Raw genomic sequence first — 13,555 nt, forward strand, 5'->3', positions numbered from 1 at the left:
TTTACCACGAAAAAGCACTCGTTGACCAAGAAGTATCTTCAACCCTATCCCTCTGCCTTTATTGTGTCGCAGTATTTACATTTTATCCAAGATTTAGAAACACCACTAAAAAAATTTTTAAAATAAATTTTTACTTATCATTTGAAAAGCGATATAAATAAATAAAAATATTTAAAAGGTTTTACAAATATTTAGTTTTTTGAAGCCTTCAATTTAATATTATATTATTTTTTTATCTTCTCATTGAAGAGAGAGGTATTATAATTATTATTGTTTTATTAAAAAATAATATGAACTTATTTTTATTTAAAAAATATTTTAAGAGATAATTAATTTTTTCACTCTTTTATTCACTATATAGGTAAGTAAATAAATATTTATAGAAAATTCTCATGGTAACGCTCTTACCCTTTGGAAAATTCTTTACTTATAAAAGGCATCAGCCATACACAGTTTCTTAATAACAGAAGAGAATACTTAGGATTCAACCATTAAGAGAGAGTGAAAATCGACTTCACGGGAATACAGGTGAATAGCATGAGAAGCATTCCGGATTTGGGAATACGCAAATTTTAGGCCCTTAATAGTGTAACCCTGAAAATTTATTAAACCAATTGAACAAAAAAATCAATGACCTTATTTTTCATCTACTGTACAAGTACAATAATACAACAGAAGAATAATGGCGAGGAAAATTTAAATATGGGCGGGGAGGAGGAAGAATTAAGACTAATATAGCACCTTGATAGATCAATAGAGAGAGTTGTAGGTAACGAAAGTAGCGATAATGGAAGCTCCACAGACAAACAGTGAAGGGAGTAGAGTGACATTCAAGAGATTGCTCTGGCCCAAGAACCCAGCCAGAGTAATTGTGCCATCCGCGATGACCCGAGCAATTGTCCCAGCTTCTGTTGAAAGTAACCCGCCATTGTACGTTCCGCGAGAAAGCCTGGAAGACATCACCCGAGATAGTAGTGACAAGTTGACGCCTGCACCAAAATACGTTACAAAATAATGAGACATACTACATTAGAATCTAATATTTCATAGGTATTTTCTCAATTGTCACTCAATATATAATCACCTTCAAGTACTTCAGCAAAAACAAACAAGACGAGTCCTGAGCAGACATATTGTGGAACGGAGTAGGGGATGAGCACATGGAAGCTAAAGAGTATGCCTATACAGACCATGATTTCAGAAGCCAATAAAATTTGCCTGCAGCCAGATCAAAGAGTGAAGACATCAGTTGGTTACAAAAAGAATTCAAGAGTTCACATCAGAAAACACAGAGAATGACAATGTGATTCTGTTGGAGACTTACCTATCTTCGAACATGTTGCTAATATAGCTGCCAACAATGATGTTTACTGGAAGAACGGTAAGGCCAAGACATGCAAGAAAAATTGCGACCGCGCCCGTGGACCATCCAAAATAGTATGTAGTAACAACGCTAGATTCAGAGAGTAAAATCTCCATCACGTACTTGAGCATAAAATATATCAACAATTGAACCTGGTAAAAACATCAGAATTTAGGTGAGAGGTAATTTGAAAATATAAGCGTTTCAGCTTGAATCTTAAGGTAAATCATTTGCGATGAGAAAAGCAAGCACAGAATTGAAGTATTGAACTGAATTAAGCACATGATAGTAACTACATGAACAACACTAGAGCTTTGATTGATTAATAACCACTGGTTCAATGGTAAGTTCCACTGCGCCGTAAAAATCTGAATGATCTAACATTCTGATCAAAGCAAGCAGTATTTGGATCATCTCAATCTACTTTCCCAAGCCATTACAGAGATGCTAAACATATCACTATTAGTTGCACAAAATCCTGATTTACATACATGCCTAGAGATGTTCTGATATATGGTGCAACAGGTGCATTCCAGGGAAAATTAGTTATCTTTTAGCTACATAAGTTCTGGATAGTCACAGTTCACCTGCTATTCTGCAACTGCACACCAAGGAGATCAAAGGTTCTGTATGGTAATAGTTTACCTAATAACATCTTGTTTTGTAAATTTAAAAACACAAAAAAACAAAAGAAATAGAAGAAAAGGAAGAAGAGGAGACATCCAGATTCTGTTAATTATATTTGAGGTCTTGTATTAATTAAATATCAACATAGACCCACATTTACATAAAGTCAAAAGTACAAGGACTTGAATGTGCGAGCCATAAACGGACATGGTGTGTTTACCTATCAAAGTTAGATACATCAGATCGAGAACTGATGATGCAAGGATCCTATTGTGACATTGTAAGTGTTCACTGTTGCATATCAACTCATAGTAACAAGCTAATTTAAAAATCTACGATGCCATTGCAATGAAGATCATAATGTTTGGGCAACCAAGTCAATAAAAAAACAGTACATAAAATAGCAGGTCATGCTAAGCAAAGATGTCTGGTTTACACCTAACGAGAAGTAAAAGTCATGTTAAGCAAATATGTCCAGTTGACACAAGCTAATGAGAAGTAAAAATCTTGTACCCACGTAGATGTACGTACTTTCCAGGTCAACAACACAATCCATGAAAATCACTGACAGAAATATCTATGTTTTTGAAATGAAGAAAACGTTAGGAGTCAATTTCTTACCTTTACAGAGGGCGTAAGTAGTCTGTATGCTGATCTAATTGAATTGGCTGGTGGATGAGATTCCTCAGAAGTTTCATCACTTCCGTCATATTCTTGGTCACCATCTTCATCTTCTGGTTTTTCTTCTGAAGTTATGAGCAATGGTTGCTGAAGACCTTTTTCCAGTGCACTATTATCTACTGGTTCTGTCATTTGTATGGCCCAACACCAAAATCAAACATTTATTCTTTTACATAAATGGAATGGTTTCAAATTATAACATATAAAAATTCCATGCATAAAATTGAGAGAAAGGGTGTTTGGATACAACTACTCAAGCAGTCAAATGTAACCATGTAACCATTTTCCTCCAATGTAAGAACTACTTTCATGTAACCGTTATTCTACCCTATACAGAACAACTTCCAATATCTACCTCCAATAGCAGGTTATCCTACTGGTATTGACTCTTTGGCCTTTAATGTTCATAACTGGTCCCATTTAGCTGAGCTAGTAGCTGGAGATGAAGACAATCCTTGAAACTTGATGAGTAACATCAGCACCCAGTCTCCACCGCAGTTTTATAAGACACGTTGTTCACATTCTTAAGACCAGATGAGATATTGTACAAAGTGTCTATAAGCCAATACAGGGCCGGTTACATACCACATAAGGCAAATACATTTCTTGAATTGAATAGCCAATGAAGCATGTACCCTTAATAGAGCAAGAAATAAAGACCTAGTATATTCTAGTTGCCAAGCTGAATGTATGCAGCTCATGCATAAATTTTTTTGAAATAGAATATAAATGTTTTCAAATTTCTACACACATCCATCAGTATTACCTCAATATTTTGCTTTATATGTTTGACTTGGGGGTAAAAAACTATTCATAACTTTGAAATTTTGTAGCTCCAATTAAAACCTATCAAACTTAAGTTTATAAGACTTGAAAAGTCAAAACTTAAAACAATTAGAATTATTTTACAGGCTTTTGGTTTTTGATATTATGAAGCAACTAAAAGATAAAAAGAGAGATAGTTATATAGTTTAGTGTCATATGAATGGATCAATGGTTTGTTCAAACCCAGGAAGGAGTGGTGAGCATGATTGCAGGTGTCAAAAATATTAAGCCATAAAAGACAGTGTGATAGGATTTAACATACCAGCATTCGATTCTTCCTGTGTATGATTCTCTTCAATATCCCGAGAAGGTTCTTTAAATGAGATACACAACCATACCAAATAAAAAAGCCAGGCAACAGCCATAATCCAACCAGGTAACGTGTTTTGATTAAACGTCAACTTGTAGATTTTAAAATTTGTTTGAAGCAAGCCAGCAAGAGCAGGACCACAAGCCATTCCTAGAGCACTGGCGCTAACAAAACCTGCCGATGCCTGCATGCGGATTTTTAGTGGTACACAATCACTGATATAACGCCGGTTAACAGCTCTAGCTGAACCGAATCTGCAACATAAAATTTATATCTCTGTCAACTTGTGATGAGAAAAACAAAAGGATTATGTATTTCATATGGATTCCACAAGAAGAGCAACTTTTGGGTGATACATTTTATTAAAATAGAAATGAGCTCTGAATCAATTTTAAATCTCCAATAGTGGCACATCAACTCTGGTAGATAAGAAAGTAAGCAAATACAGATTGATCTGAGTAAAATACACTAGAAATGGTATTGGAAGTTACTTGGAATTTTCTGGGTAAAATCCATCAAGGAATTACCCAAATAGAAGAAAACAAAGAAGAATACTTACCCACAGAAAAGACGGCCAATTAAGAGAACTGCTATGGAACTGAAATCATATGCCAATGCATACATGACATTTCCGATGAAAAGAACAATGCTGCTGAATACAAGAGGTTTGAAATATGATCTGTTTGACCAAGCGCTAAAATACACAGAAGAAAAGACCTGTGCTATAGCCATTGCCCCAATAACAATACCGCAGACTGTTGCAGCAGCTCCAAGGCTCATGGAGTAGTCATCTGCGGTAGGGACAATAATATATGTATTCACCATATAAAGAAACGTGTTTGCTAAGTTCAATAGAAGTGACATAAAATGGTATTTCTGATCATCAATATGTTCCTCAACAGGACTGGGCAACTCTTCTTGCATAATCAGTGCATGTTGTGCCATAAAGTTGAGGAAGTTTGTAGAGTTGGATAACCTGTCTACAGCTGCTTTTATCGAATCGACCACAGGATCCTGCATGGTAAATTCACAAACTTTGGTACATGAACAGAGTCAGGAAGAAACAGGATCATACAAATTGGATTAGAAAGAGAAACCTGGAGGGGAAGAGCAGGCTCATCATATATGGATAAGTAGCTTCCTTGATGATCTTGAAGTTCGTGAAGATTTCGAGATATAGCTCCCACAACAGCACCTAACCCCTGCAGATCACAGAATTGGAAGGTAAAACTTCACAATGAAACAATAACTTTATGGAGAATATGTAGACATTATTTTACACTATATTGCTATAGCATACCCGAAAACTCATGACTTTACAGTTTCACTCATAATTTTCAAGAGTACAATAAAAGTATGCAGAAGCCTAAGTGTATAAATGACTAAATTTAAAAATTAAAAAAAGGGGGGGCTCTTGGATTTTTGACACATTACCACATGCTTGAACACTTGCTGCAACTGGGAGTAAGGATGATTAGCACGAGTTTTGACATAGTAATCAGTGAATCTATAACCAAAACGTTTATCAAATTTCTTCAGAATCTTACGCAGACCAATTGCGTTTATCTCAACAAAAAAGAGAAGCTTTAAAAGATCCATTCCTGCTGCTCTATAGGCTTCTCGTAGTTCTGTCATCTGGGATATATCTGGCTGCTGTAGAAGAGCATCATGCTGTTCCCTAAGCCTGGCTAACCTGCTTGCAAGAAGACCTTGTTGTTCCAACAGGAAAAGAACAATCTTCTCAATCTGAAAATATAAAAACGAAGGGGTTCGTATTAAGTTTTCCTTTTGTGGCGAAAGCACAAAATAATAAACTACAAAGGAAGCTCATAAGAGTATAACATGTTTGTTGCTAATGAAAGAGATGAACCTACTCCTTACCAATCAACCAAAAGTTTAGATGTTTATGATTATATAACCATTCGGCGATTCGCAAGAGATTTCTCAAAGATGTATTTAAAGTCAATTTTGGCCAACCATCCACCTTCTCCCTCATGTCATTCCCAATTTATAATATTCTTCTGTTAGCAAATCCTACTGTCACTTTGCTACGAGACACAGTTCTGTTAAGTAACATCTGTGGATTTTTTAAACATAAGTTGGAGGGAAGGGTAGGCGAAAGGAAGGTAGAAGAAGGTGAGCATCAAAATCAAGAACCAGCTCCAAAGAAACCATGGACAACCAAAGAACTTATAAAGTGTGGTTGACAGCATGACCTCTAAGGACACTTCAATCTGCACCTAGTTAGACTCAATGCATGCATAATGTTCAACATTGCTCGTCTAAATTTATTACATAATTTATGAAATAGCATACAGAGGACTTCTAATATGCATCTTCCAACATACCTGATTATCCAGCATTCTTGAGAAATCCTTGAGAACATGACGGCGATCTTGAGCTCCGACTTCAATTTGTTGAGCATATTGTTTTACTTTCTTCTTCATTAATTTGTAGTTAATATAATAACTGAAAAAAAACCATTATACGCATGGTAATATGGCAACTGTGATAGTAAATAAATAAATAAAAATTGTTGCACATGATAAAATTTATAGATATGCTGAATGACTTTGCAAGGAGGAGTGAAATAAACCCTCTTAAAAGACACTGAATAGAAACTATAGATTTGTCATGCTCTATGCATATTAGCTAAACATATTAACTAATACATATTAGCTGTCATTGCAAACTTTTCGATCAAAAGGCAGTTAAGAGTATTATGAAAGCAAATGCTCGTCACCGAACAATCCCTTGAACGGTTCATTTCAGTGAAGATATCCTTGACGCCTACCATAGTGCAGTCAATACTAAGTATTGCAGCATAGAAGGCAGAACAGAACTTCAACCTTACCTTTGCCATTCTTGAATCTGTCTTTCCTTCAACTTTTTCCCAAAGGCAACCATTTTTTCACTACAAATAAGTGATACAAATTTAGGTCAGAGAAGAAACAAAGGCAGAAAAAAAAAAGTATAATAAATATTTTTGTGGTGTAAAAAAACAAGGACGGAGAATTATACTTTTCATTCACTACCTTAAAAATTGACTGAATACCAACAATAATTATGCATACTAAACACTAACACTTTGCAGAATTAAGGGTGAGGATAACAGCCATAACTGCAAAGAATTCATATATTGGTCTTTCATTTGGCTAATATCCTTTTCATCTTACATAGATCTATGAAAAAGCTAAAAAAAATTATGGTTTTGTCACAATAAGTTGAGCAAAATTGCCACGGGTCTTCTTCTGGTAAACCTCATCTGAAACCAATTAATCACCTTAGAGTAGATTAAAACAAAAAAATCTTTTCAACGACTAGTTCATGTTCCTCCAGTCCACAACAATAAAACAGACACATGCAATCAACCTGTGCAGTGTTTCAAGTCACCCAACTACAGTATCCTCCAGTTTTCTGGGCCATTTCAGAACAAAGCAAACCAACCTTTATACTATAATTAAGCTCTGAATTGCCATAGCTAACATCAGCTAAAATACTTTGTCAAATTAAAATTTAAAATTTTTTACCATACCTTAAATATTACAATTCTCCGTACGAAAAGTCAACTTATGCATTCCATAAAATTCGTGCAAAGCAATAAAACATATACATAATTTGAAGCACGTATCAATAGCTACTATTTGAATTTCTTATAGCACTTATATTTTACCTAATACCAGTAATATTTAATAATTCTACAAAGACACCGCGGAGTTGACCAAGTCAACTAAATCATTGAGGTAGCCAATACTATAAACTTAGATTCAAAACTAAAAATTAAACAAAAACTAACAAATAAAATCAAAAATAAAATTTAGTTACAATCAGAAAAAATCATAAACAATAAAACAGTAGTAGCAAATTAATCAGCTGCTCAGACTTCCATTAACATAACGTATGTAAGGCAAAAGAAAATATTCGAAACTGCAGAATTTTTTTTAAAAAAAAAATTGAACACAGAATTATTAGATACAAATATTTCGCGCGAACCAAACAGAAAATGAATCCAAAAAGAAAACGCATTACCTGCTATGAATCAAAGTTTAGATGACCATCAACGAACACCTGAACAAACACAAAGCGGCGCAAAAGAAAAAACACGGCGAAATTTCAAAAACGGTAAAAACAAGCACGGAATGGGTTACAAAACGGAAAAATCGTCTTCAGAGTTCCATAGTTTTTCGGAATCACATAAGACAGAGATTCGAAGAGATTGACAGATACCTTAAACAAATCCAATACGGAGCTGGACTTATTATCTCAAGAGCAAGGATCTTGCAATGAATTTCGCAATAACAAAAAGGAATAAACAAATGAAAAGAAATTAGAGAATGAATGAAGAGTGTTTTATTATGCTTCGGCTTTGATTGGTTATTGCGAATGAATCTTTCCAATTCAATAATTAGAGGAGGAAATAATAATAATAATAATAATGAGAGAAAAAGGAGAATTCAGTTTGTTGGCTGTCAAGAGTTCGCTTTTGTAGTAAGCTTTTTCTCGTTACAGTGCATTGTTTTTGGGGAAAATATAATAAAGTTTGGGGGGTCCTTCTGTTACTATTATGATCCTCGTGACTCGGCAAGTGGGGTCATCTTGTAAATTTTCAACACCATAACTGAGATCTAAGCATACCAAATTGATTTTGAGTTGGTTTGTTAACTTTGAAGTATAAAATCTAATTGCAAGTTGCAACCAAATGTCCAAATACCAATTGAATTCTCTTCTATTGATTGACTAATTACGACGTAATTAACTGTACAATTTTTTTCAATTTCTTTTATTTAATGGCACGCATATATTTGAGGAATTATCATAATTATCCACCTAAGATTATGTTAATAGTTCGACTTGCCATTTGTTGTTATATGGTACACAAGATTAATTAAGCCAAGTTTAAATTTTTTTAACTTTTTTTCTCATCTCGCCGGTTGGCCGTGTCTGTATTCAAAATCCTTAAGAGTGAGGCCATAATTATATTTTCATTATCTTTCTTTTTTGTGGCCGTACATTAATTATACAATGATTTCACATGGCAATAAACAAGGGAGGGCCGAAGTATGGGTTCATGCAGCTTTTTCATTTTTATTTTTTCTATTCTCTTTTTGTAGGGACGGTGAAGATTATGATTGATGCAATTACCTTGAATAAAAATATTTAATATTTTTTAATAGAAATAAAGATAAATCACGGTTAGTATATATAATTCTTCATTGTTATATAAACGCACGTGTCATGTTTGTACTATTTTTCTTTTCTTTTCAAAGTTCAACGCAAAATGACAAGACGTACCTACAAGGCTAGAACATTAGGGACATAAAATTTTGAAAATTCCCTCAAATTTATTAAAATAACAAAATCTTCCCTGAAGATTCCAAAATAACATTTCTATGACTGATCGTTGGTGCTTACCCTTTCCACACAAAAGTAAAACGCTAATCATCACCTTTTCCTTTTGACGTGTGATTTCAAGATTCAAATTATAATTGCTTTTAAAAACTGGCAAATGTAATGTTGATTAAAAAATACACTTGTAAAAGTCAAATTATAATTGACTTTAAAAACTCTCAAATGCAATGTTGATTAAAAAATACACTTGTAAAAGTGGGCATGCACACATGAAAGTCACTGAGAATTTAATACTGTTGATCCCAACAGAATCAATATTTAGGTAGATTTTTAAGTGTAAAGTTACTAGTATTGAACAAAAGAAATTGACGATACGGAAGGATAAAAGCTCGTTTAGTTTTTATATTTTGAAGTTAGTGTTTATTTATTCTCTATATTTTTTAAAATGCTTCAAAACATTTCTATTGTTAAACTATTGACACCCCCCGCCGTTACTTTGTATCCATTTTAGCTTATTTTTACAATATTACCCTTTTTGTAATATTGTTTCTTTTTTGACATTAATAAAAAATAAAATTGTCAATTTAACCCCAAAAATAAAATAAAAACAAAGAAAATATATACTAATCTTTGTGGAAGCTATGTAAAAAAAAATCAATTACTATTTTTTTGGACATTAATAAAAAACTTGATATATTAACTCCTCGTGGAGTATTCAAGAAATTAATATAATTTTTTTTGTTTCTATTTTACTTTTTTGGGTTAAATTGATAATTTAATTTTTCTTTTTATTAATGTCCAATAAAGAATAAATATTATTGTACGAGGGTAATATTGTAAAAGTAAATCAAAAAGAATAAAATGTAACAGTAAGGGATGTCAATACTTAACGGCAAGGATGTTTTGAGGTATTTTTAAAAATATAGGGACTAAATAGGTATTAATCTCAAAATATAGGGACTAAAATATGGAAAGTTGATAAACTATAAACAATCAAAGTTTACGAATAATTGAATATTGAGATTTTTTAATACTAACCTTAAATATTGTAAATTTATCAAAATAAGTAAATTTAAAATATTATTTTTTAATAAAATTCTCCTAGTCTAAAAATGAAAAATAAAACAAACAACATTTAAATTCGATATAAAAAAAAGACAAAAGTCCTGAAAGCAATAGAAAAAATAGAAAAATCACTTAAAATTATAAAATAATCAAGCAAGAAATGGAATTTCTAATTCGATCATGAGGCAGGACGATAATAGCGGTTTTGGATTTGTCTCGTCTTGTAATAAGTTTTGCAATAATATATTATACACAAAAAAACGAACATATATATCCTTAGGTTACAAATTCCAAAAATTACTCTACTATCCTACATTAACGTCCTACTTCAAAATCCTATTTCCTTTTTTCAATTATTTGTAATTAATTATTGTGTTTTATAATAGTCATGCAATGCACGTAATGAAGAATCAACTTGTGGTGGTGAACTCATCATTGAATTTGAATTGATTGAGTGTTAAATAACTTTTTGTAATTTTTTATCATGCGGGTACTTATAGTGATATATAGTTAAGAATTAATTACATGTTATTTATTATCCAATAACTACTAATTATACTATTTCAAAAAAGCTCGCCTACAAAGCTCATTGAAGTATTTAATTCAAAGCTCATTACCAAGTACTTCTACAAAAATTTGGATAACATATTGTTTAGGACCTGTCTACCTTACAGATTCTGTAACATACGCACCCAATGCATGCACCACACCTGTCCTGCATATGGAGAAAAAGCATGCAATTGTTTTTGTTTGGTAGCTAGCTAACCAATCAGGAGCTGGCTAAGTTGGATCTGTATGTTACAGAATCTGTAACTTAGCTAGCTCCTATTGTTTAAAGTTAAAACGCAGCACTTAAGATCTTTATCCTTTCAAATATGTTAAGCCATAATTTAAGTTTGGGGAACCCACCCTATATTAAAATCAATCTTGAAATTTATTTATTTATTATTATTATATATATTAGGTCAAGAGATTATTTAGTTTAAGAAATTTAATTTAATTTAATTAGGTCTTGAGATAACTTATCATATAGGGTATTGTTAAGTTAAATCATATAAAACATATAGCAAATCCAAAAATAGTTTCCCATGACCTCCTACTTATTTCAAATATTACCATTTTTTGGTGAGACTATTTGAATCCACCAAATTTCTCTCTATACTAATTTTAAAAAATAAATTCATTATTAAAAATTTAAAATTTTAAAATCTCAAAAATACCTTTCACTAATCACTTTCTCTCTCTATCTTATAATTGCCTATTCTTTTCTACTCTCACATTTGGCAAACTAAACACTCATCTTCACTTCCTTTTTAATTTATTTTTTTAGCATTTCTTAATATATCATGGTCTATATTCCATACTTTTAGTATATAAGTTTTTTTTTCGGACGAAGCTACGGTGCCCCGGGTGCATGGTACCCTTGTTTTTGGTAAATTACTTTGCAAGCCCTCTTATTTGCTGAAAAGTGAAAAAATTAAAAGTTTTGAAATTTTAATATATAAGTCCAAAATATTTCTACTATTTACACTTAAGAGTATATTTCTATTATTTATATTTGAATACTAAACCATAATTGATTATTATGAAATTTTTTAACATTGTCATTTGGTCATATTATTATTGATAAATTAAAATTTAATTACATATTTAAATTATTTATTATTGATTAAATGAATTTTATATTGTTTCTAAAAATTGTTTAATATTATTGATAAATTAATGTATTTGATTATATATTTAAATTATTTATTACATATTAAATTAATATTATATTATTTTCAAAAAAAATTATGCATTAATTTTTTTTTCAAGTTATTGGCCTTATATTGTCATTAATTTTAATAGTAAATTAGATCACTTGATCAAAATATAAAATTTTAAAATTATCCAAAATTATTTATCAAACTTTTGATCATTTTGCTTTTTTGAAAAACAATAGAGATGTCAATGTTAAAAGCCAAATAGAATACATCCATGCTGTTGAAGCAAGTTTTGCGTTAGATCTAATGGGCAACTCATATATGGATAAAATATGGGGTAACATGCACCAAGTGAACGGTAGCTGGACCCTTTTTTTAAATCACACTACTTCATAGACCAAAGAATCAATAGTAGGACTTTTGTCGATCAAAAAATCTACTTCTAAAATATGATGGTTTTAAACTTTTAATTAAAACTATTTTATTAGGTTAGAGTTTATGAAAAAAAGGAAACAAAAATAGAGGATAGAGTTCATGGGTGCTAAACTGCTAATTATAAATAAAGAAAGAACATAAATAAAGAAGATAATAGTATCAAAATAAAAACATATTTAATTAAATATACCTTACGAATTACGCAACTTGTTCATTAATAATATTATTAGAAACATTTAATTTAGGCATATGCATGTTCGTTATGGTCATATATTATTATTGTTAACAAATTAATATTTTTTATCAGGTATTATTTTTTAATTGACATATTCAAATAATTATTGTATATTAAATAGATATTATGTTAACAAAATATTTTTTAAGGCGTGTTAATTTTTCGTGCATTTTAAAATTTATACATGAGATTACATTATTATCCATACATTATACTCATGCTAATAGTCAAACTAGGTCAATAGATTTAATTGTAAAAAAAATTGAAACAATCTGGACATATATGTCAACATTTAGAAACTTTTACCTTTTTTAATTTTTCAGAAAACATCAGGGATGACAATGTTAATAACCATGCAAACCCATCTGCACGGCCATGCAACTCTTTGGTTAGATTTAATCATTAAATCACTAAATGACAAAATAGGGGTACCAAACACCAGTTGCAAAGTAGCAGGACCCTTTTTTTTCTTGATATTTAGTAGCTTTCATGTTTGATAAAAGTCAATTTCTTAGATGTTCATCAACTTTTATGACTCATGAAAATTTGTTGATGTTCATTTTCAAATGAGGGGTTTTGTTTCTCTTAATTAGTGATAACAATTATTTATAGGTAAAAGAATATATCTGAATGAATTGATGAGAATTTATAAAATTGAGAAGAGAAAGAGAAGAAAAAGTAAAAAAAAAAAAGAATAAAATTTTTAAAATTATTTAAATAATAAAATTTTTAATAAAAAGGAGGATGTGGAGAGAGAATTGATGGGTTTAAATAGTTGAGTAATATTATATATAACTTAATATAGCTGCCTGTTATATAATGTGATCGAATATGACGTATGTATTATGATGATGATGCATCTTTGCACGATATTCATTCATCCTCCTGATAGCGAAATCTAATTGTGTTCCGTGTATCCAACTAATGGTTAAATGGAACAACAAGATGGATGGCCTCATGGT

The 13,555-nt window shown here is 31.3% G+C and overlaps 1 protein-coding gene across 3 annotated transcripts; it reads right to left on the bottom strand.

Moving 5' to 3' along the window:
• Positions 1–410: 410 nt before the first annotated feature.
• LOC102631243 (SPX domain-containing membrane protein At4g22990-like) lies at positions 411–8,293 on the bottom strand. Of its 3 annotated transcripts, XM_052437701.1 has the most exons (13): positions 8,034–8,293; positions 7,836–7,874; positions 6,661–6,720; positions 6,155–6,275; positions 5,241–5,552; positions 4,904–5,008; positions 4,366–4,820; positions 3,759–4,060; positions 2,612–2,796; positions 1,325–1,515; positions 1,085–1,218; positions 742–989; positions 411–594 (listed from the first exon to the last, which is right to left on the bottom strand). In XM_052437701.1, the coding sequence occupies exons 3-12, from the start codon at positions 6,711–6,713 to the stop codon at positions 751–753; spliced, it is 2,097 nt and encodes a 698-aa protein (XP_052293661.1). In that variant the 5' UTR covers positions 6,714–6,720; positions 7,836–7,874; positions 8,034–8,293; the 3' UTR covers positions 411–594; positions 742–750. The 3 variants fall into 3 exon arrangements, with proteins under 3 accessions (XP_052293661.1, XP_006477373.2, XP_052293662.1); XM_006477310.4 differs by lacking the exon at positions 411–594 and having other exon boundaries at positions 621–989; positions 8,034–8,292; XM_052437702.1 differs by lacking the exon at positions 411–594 and having other exon boundaries at positions 621–989; positions 7,836–7,890; positions 8,034–8,292.
• Positions 8,294–13,555: the final 5,262 nt, after the last annotated feature.

Source organism: Citrus sinensis, chromosome 3, assembly GCF_022201045.2.
Source record: "Citrus sinensis cultivar Valencia sweet orange chromosome 3, DVS_A1.0, whole genome shotgun sequence".
Lineage (NCBI taxonomy): Eukaryota > Viridiplantae > Streptophyta > Magnoliopsida > Sapindales > Rutaceae > Citrus > Citrus sinensis.

Bases quoted from the DNA above. Each gene is read 5' to 3' on its own strand.
- LOC102631243 (XM_052437701.1), bottom strand. From the start codon at position 6,713: ATGGTTGCCTTTGGGAAAAAGTTGAAGGAAAGACAGATTCAAGAATGG. The intron at 5,553-6,154 runs GTATGTTGGAAG...TTATATTTTCAG, and splicing joins CAAGAATGCTGGATAATCAG to ATTGAGAAGATTGTTCTTTT. The intron at 1,516-2,611 runs GTAAGAAATTGA...TGTTTTTACCAG, and splicing joins TACTTACGCCCTCTGTAAAG to GTTCAATTGTTGATATATTT.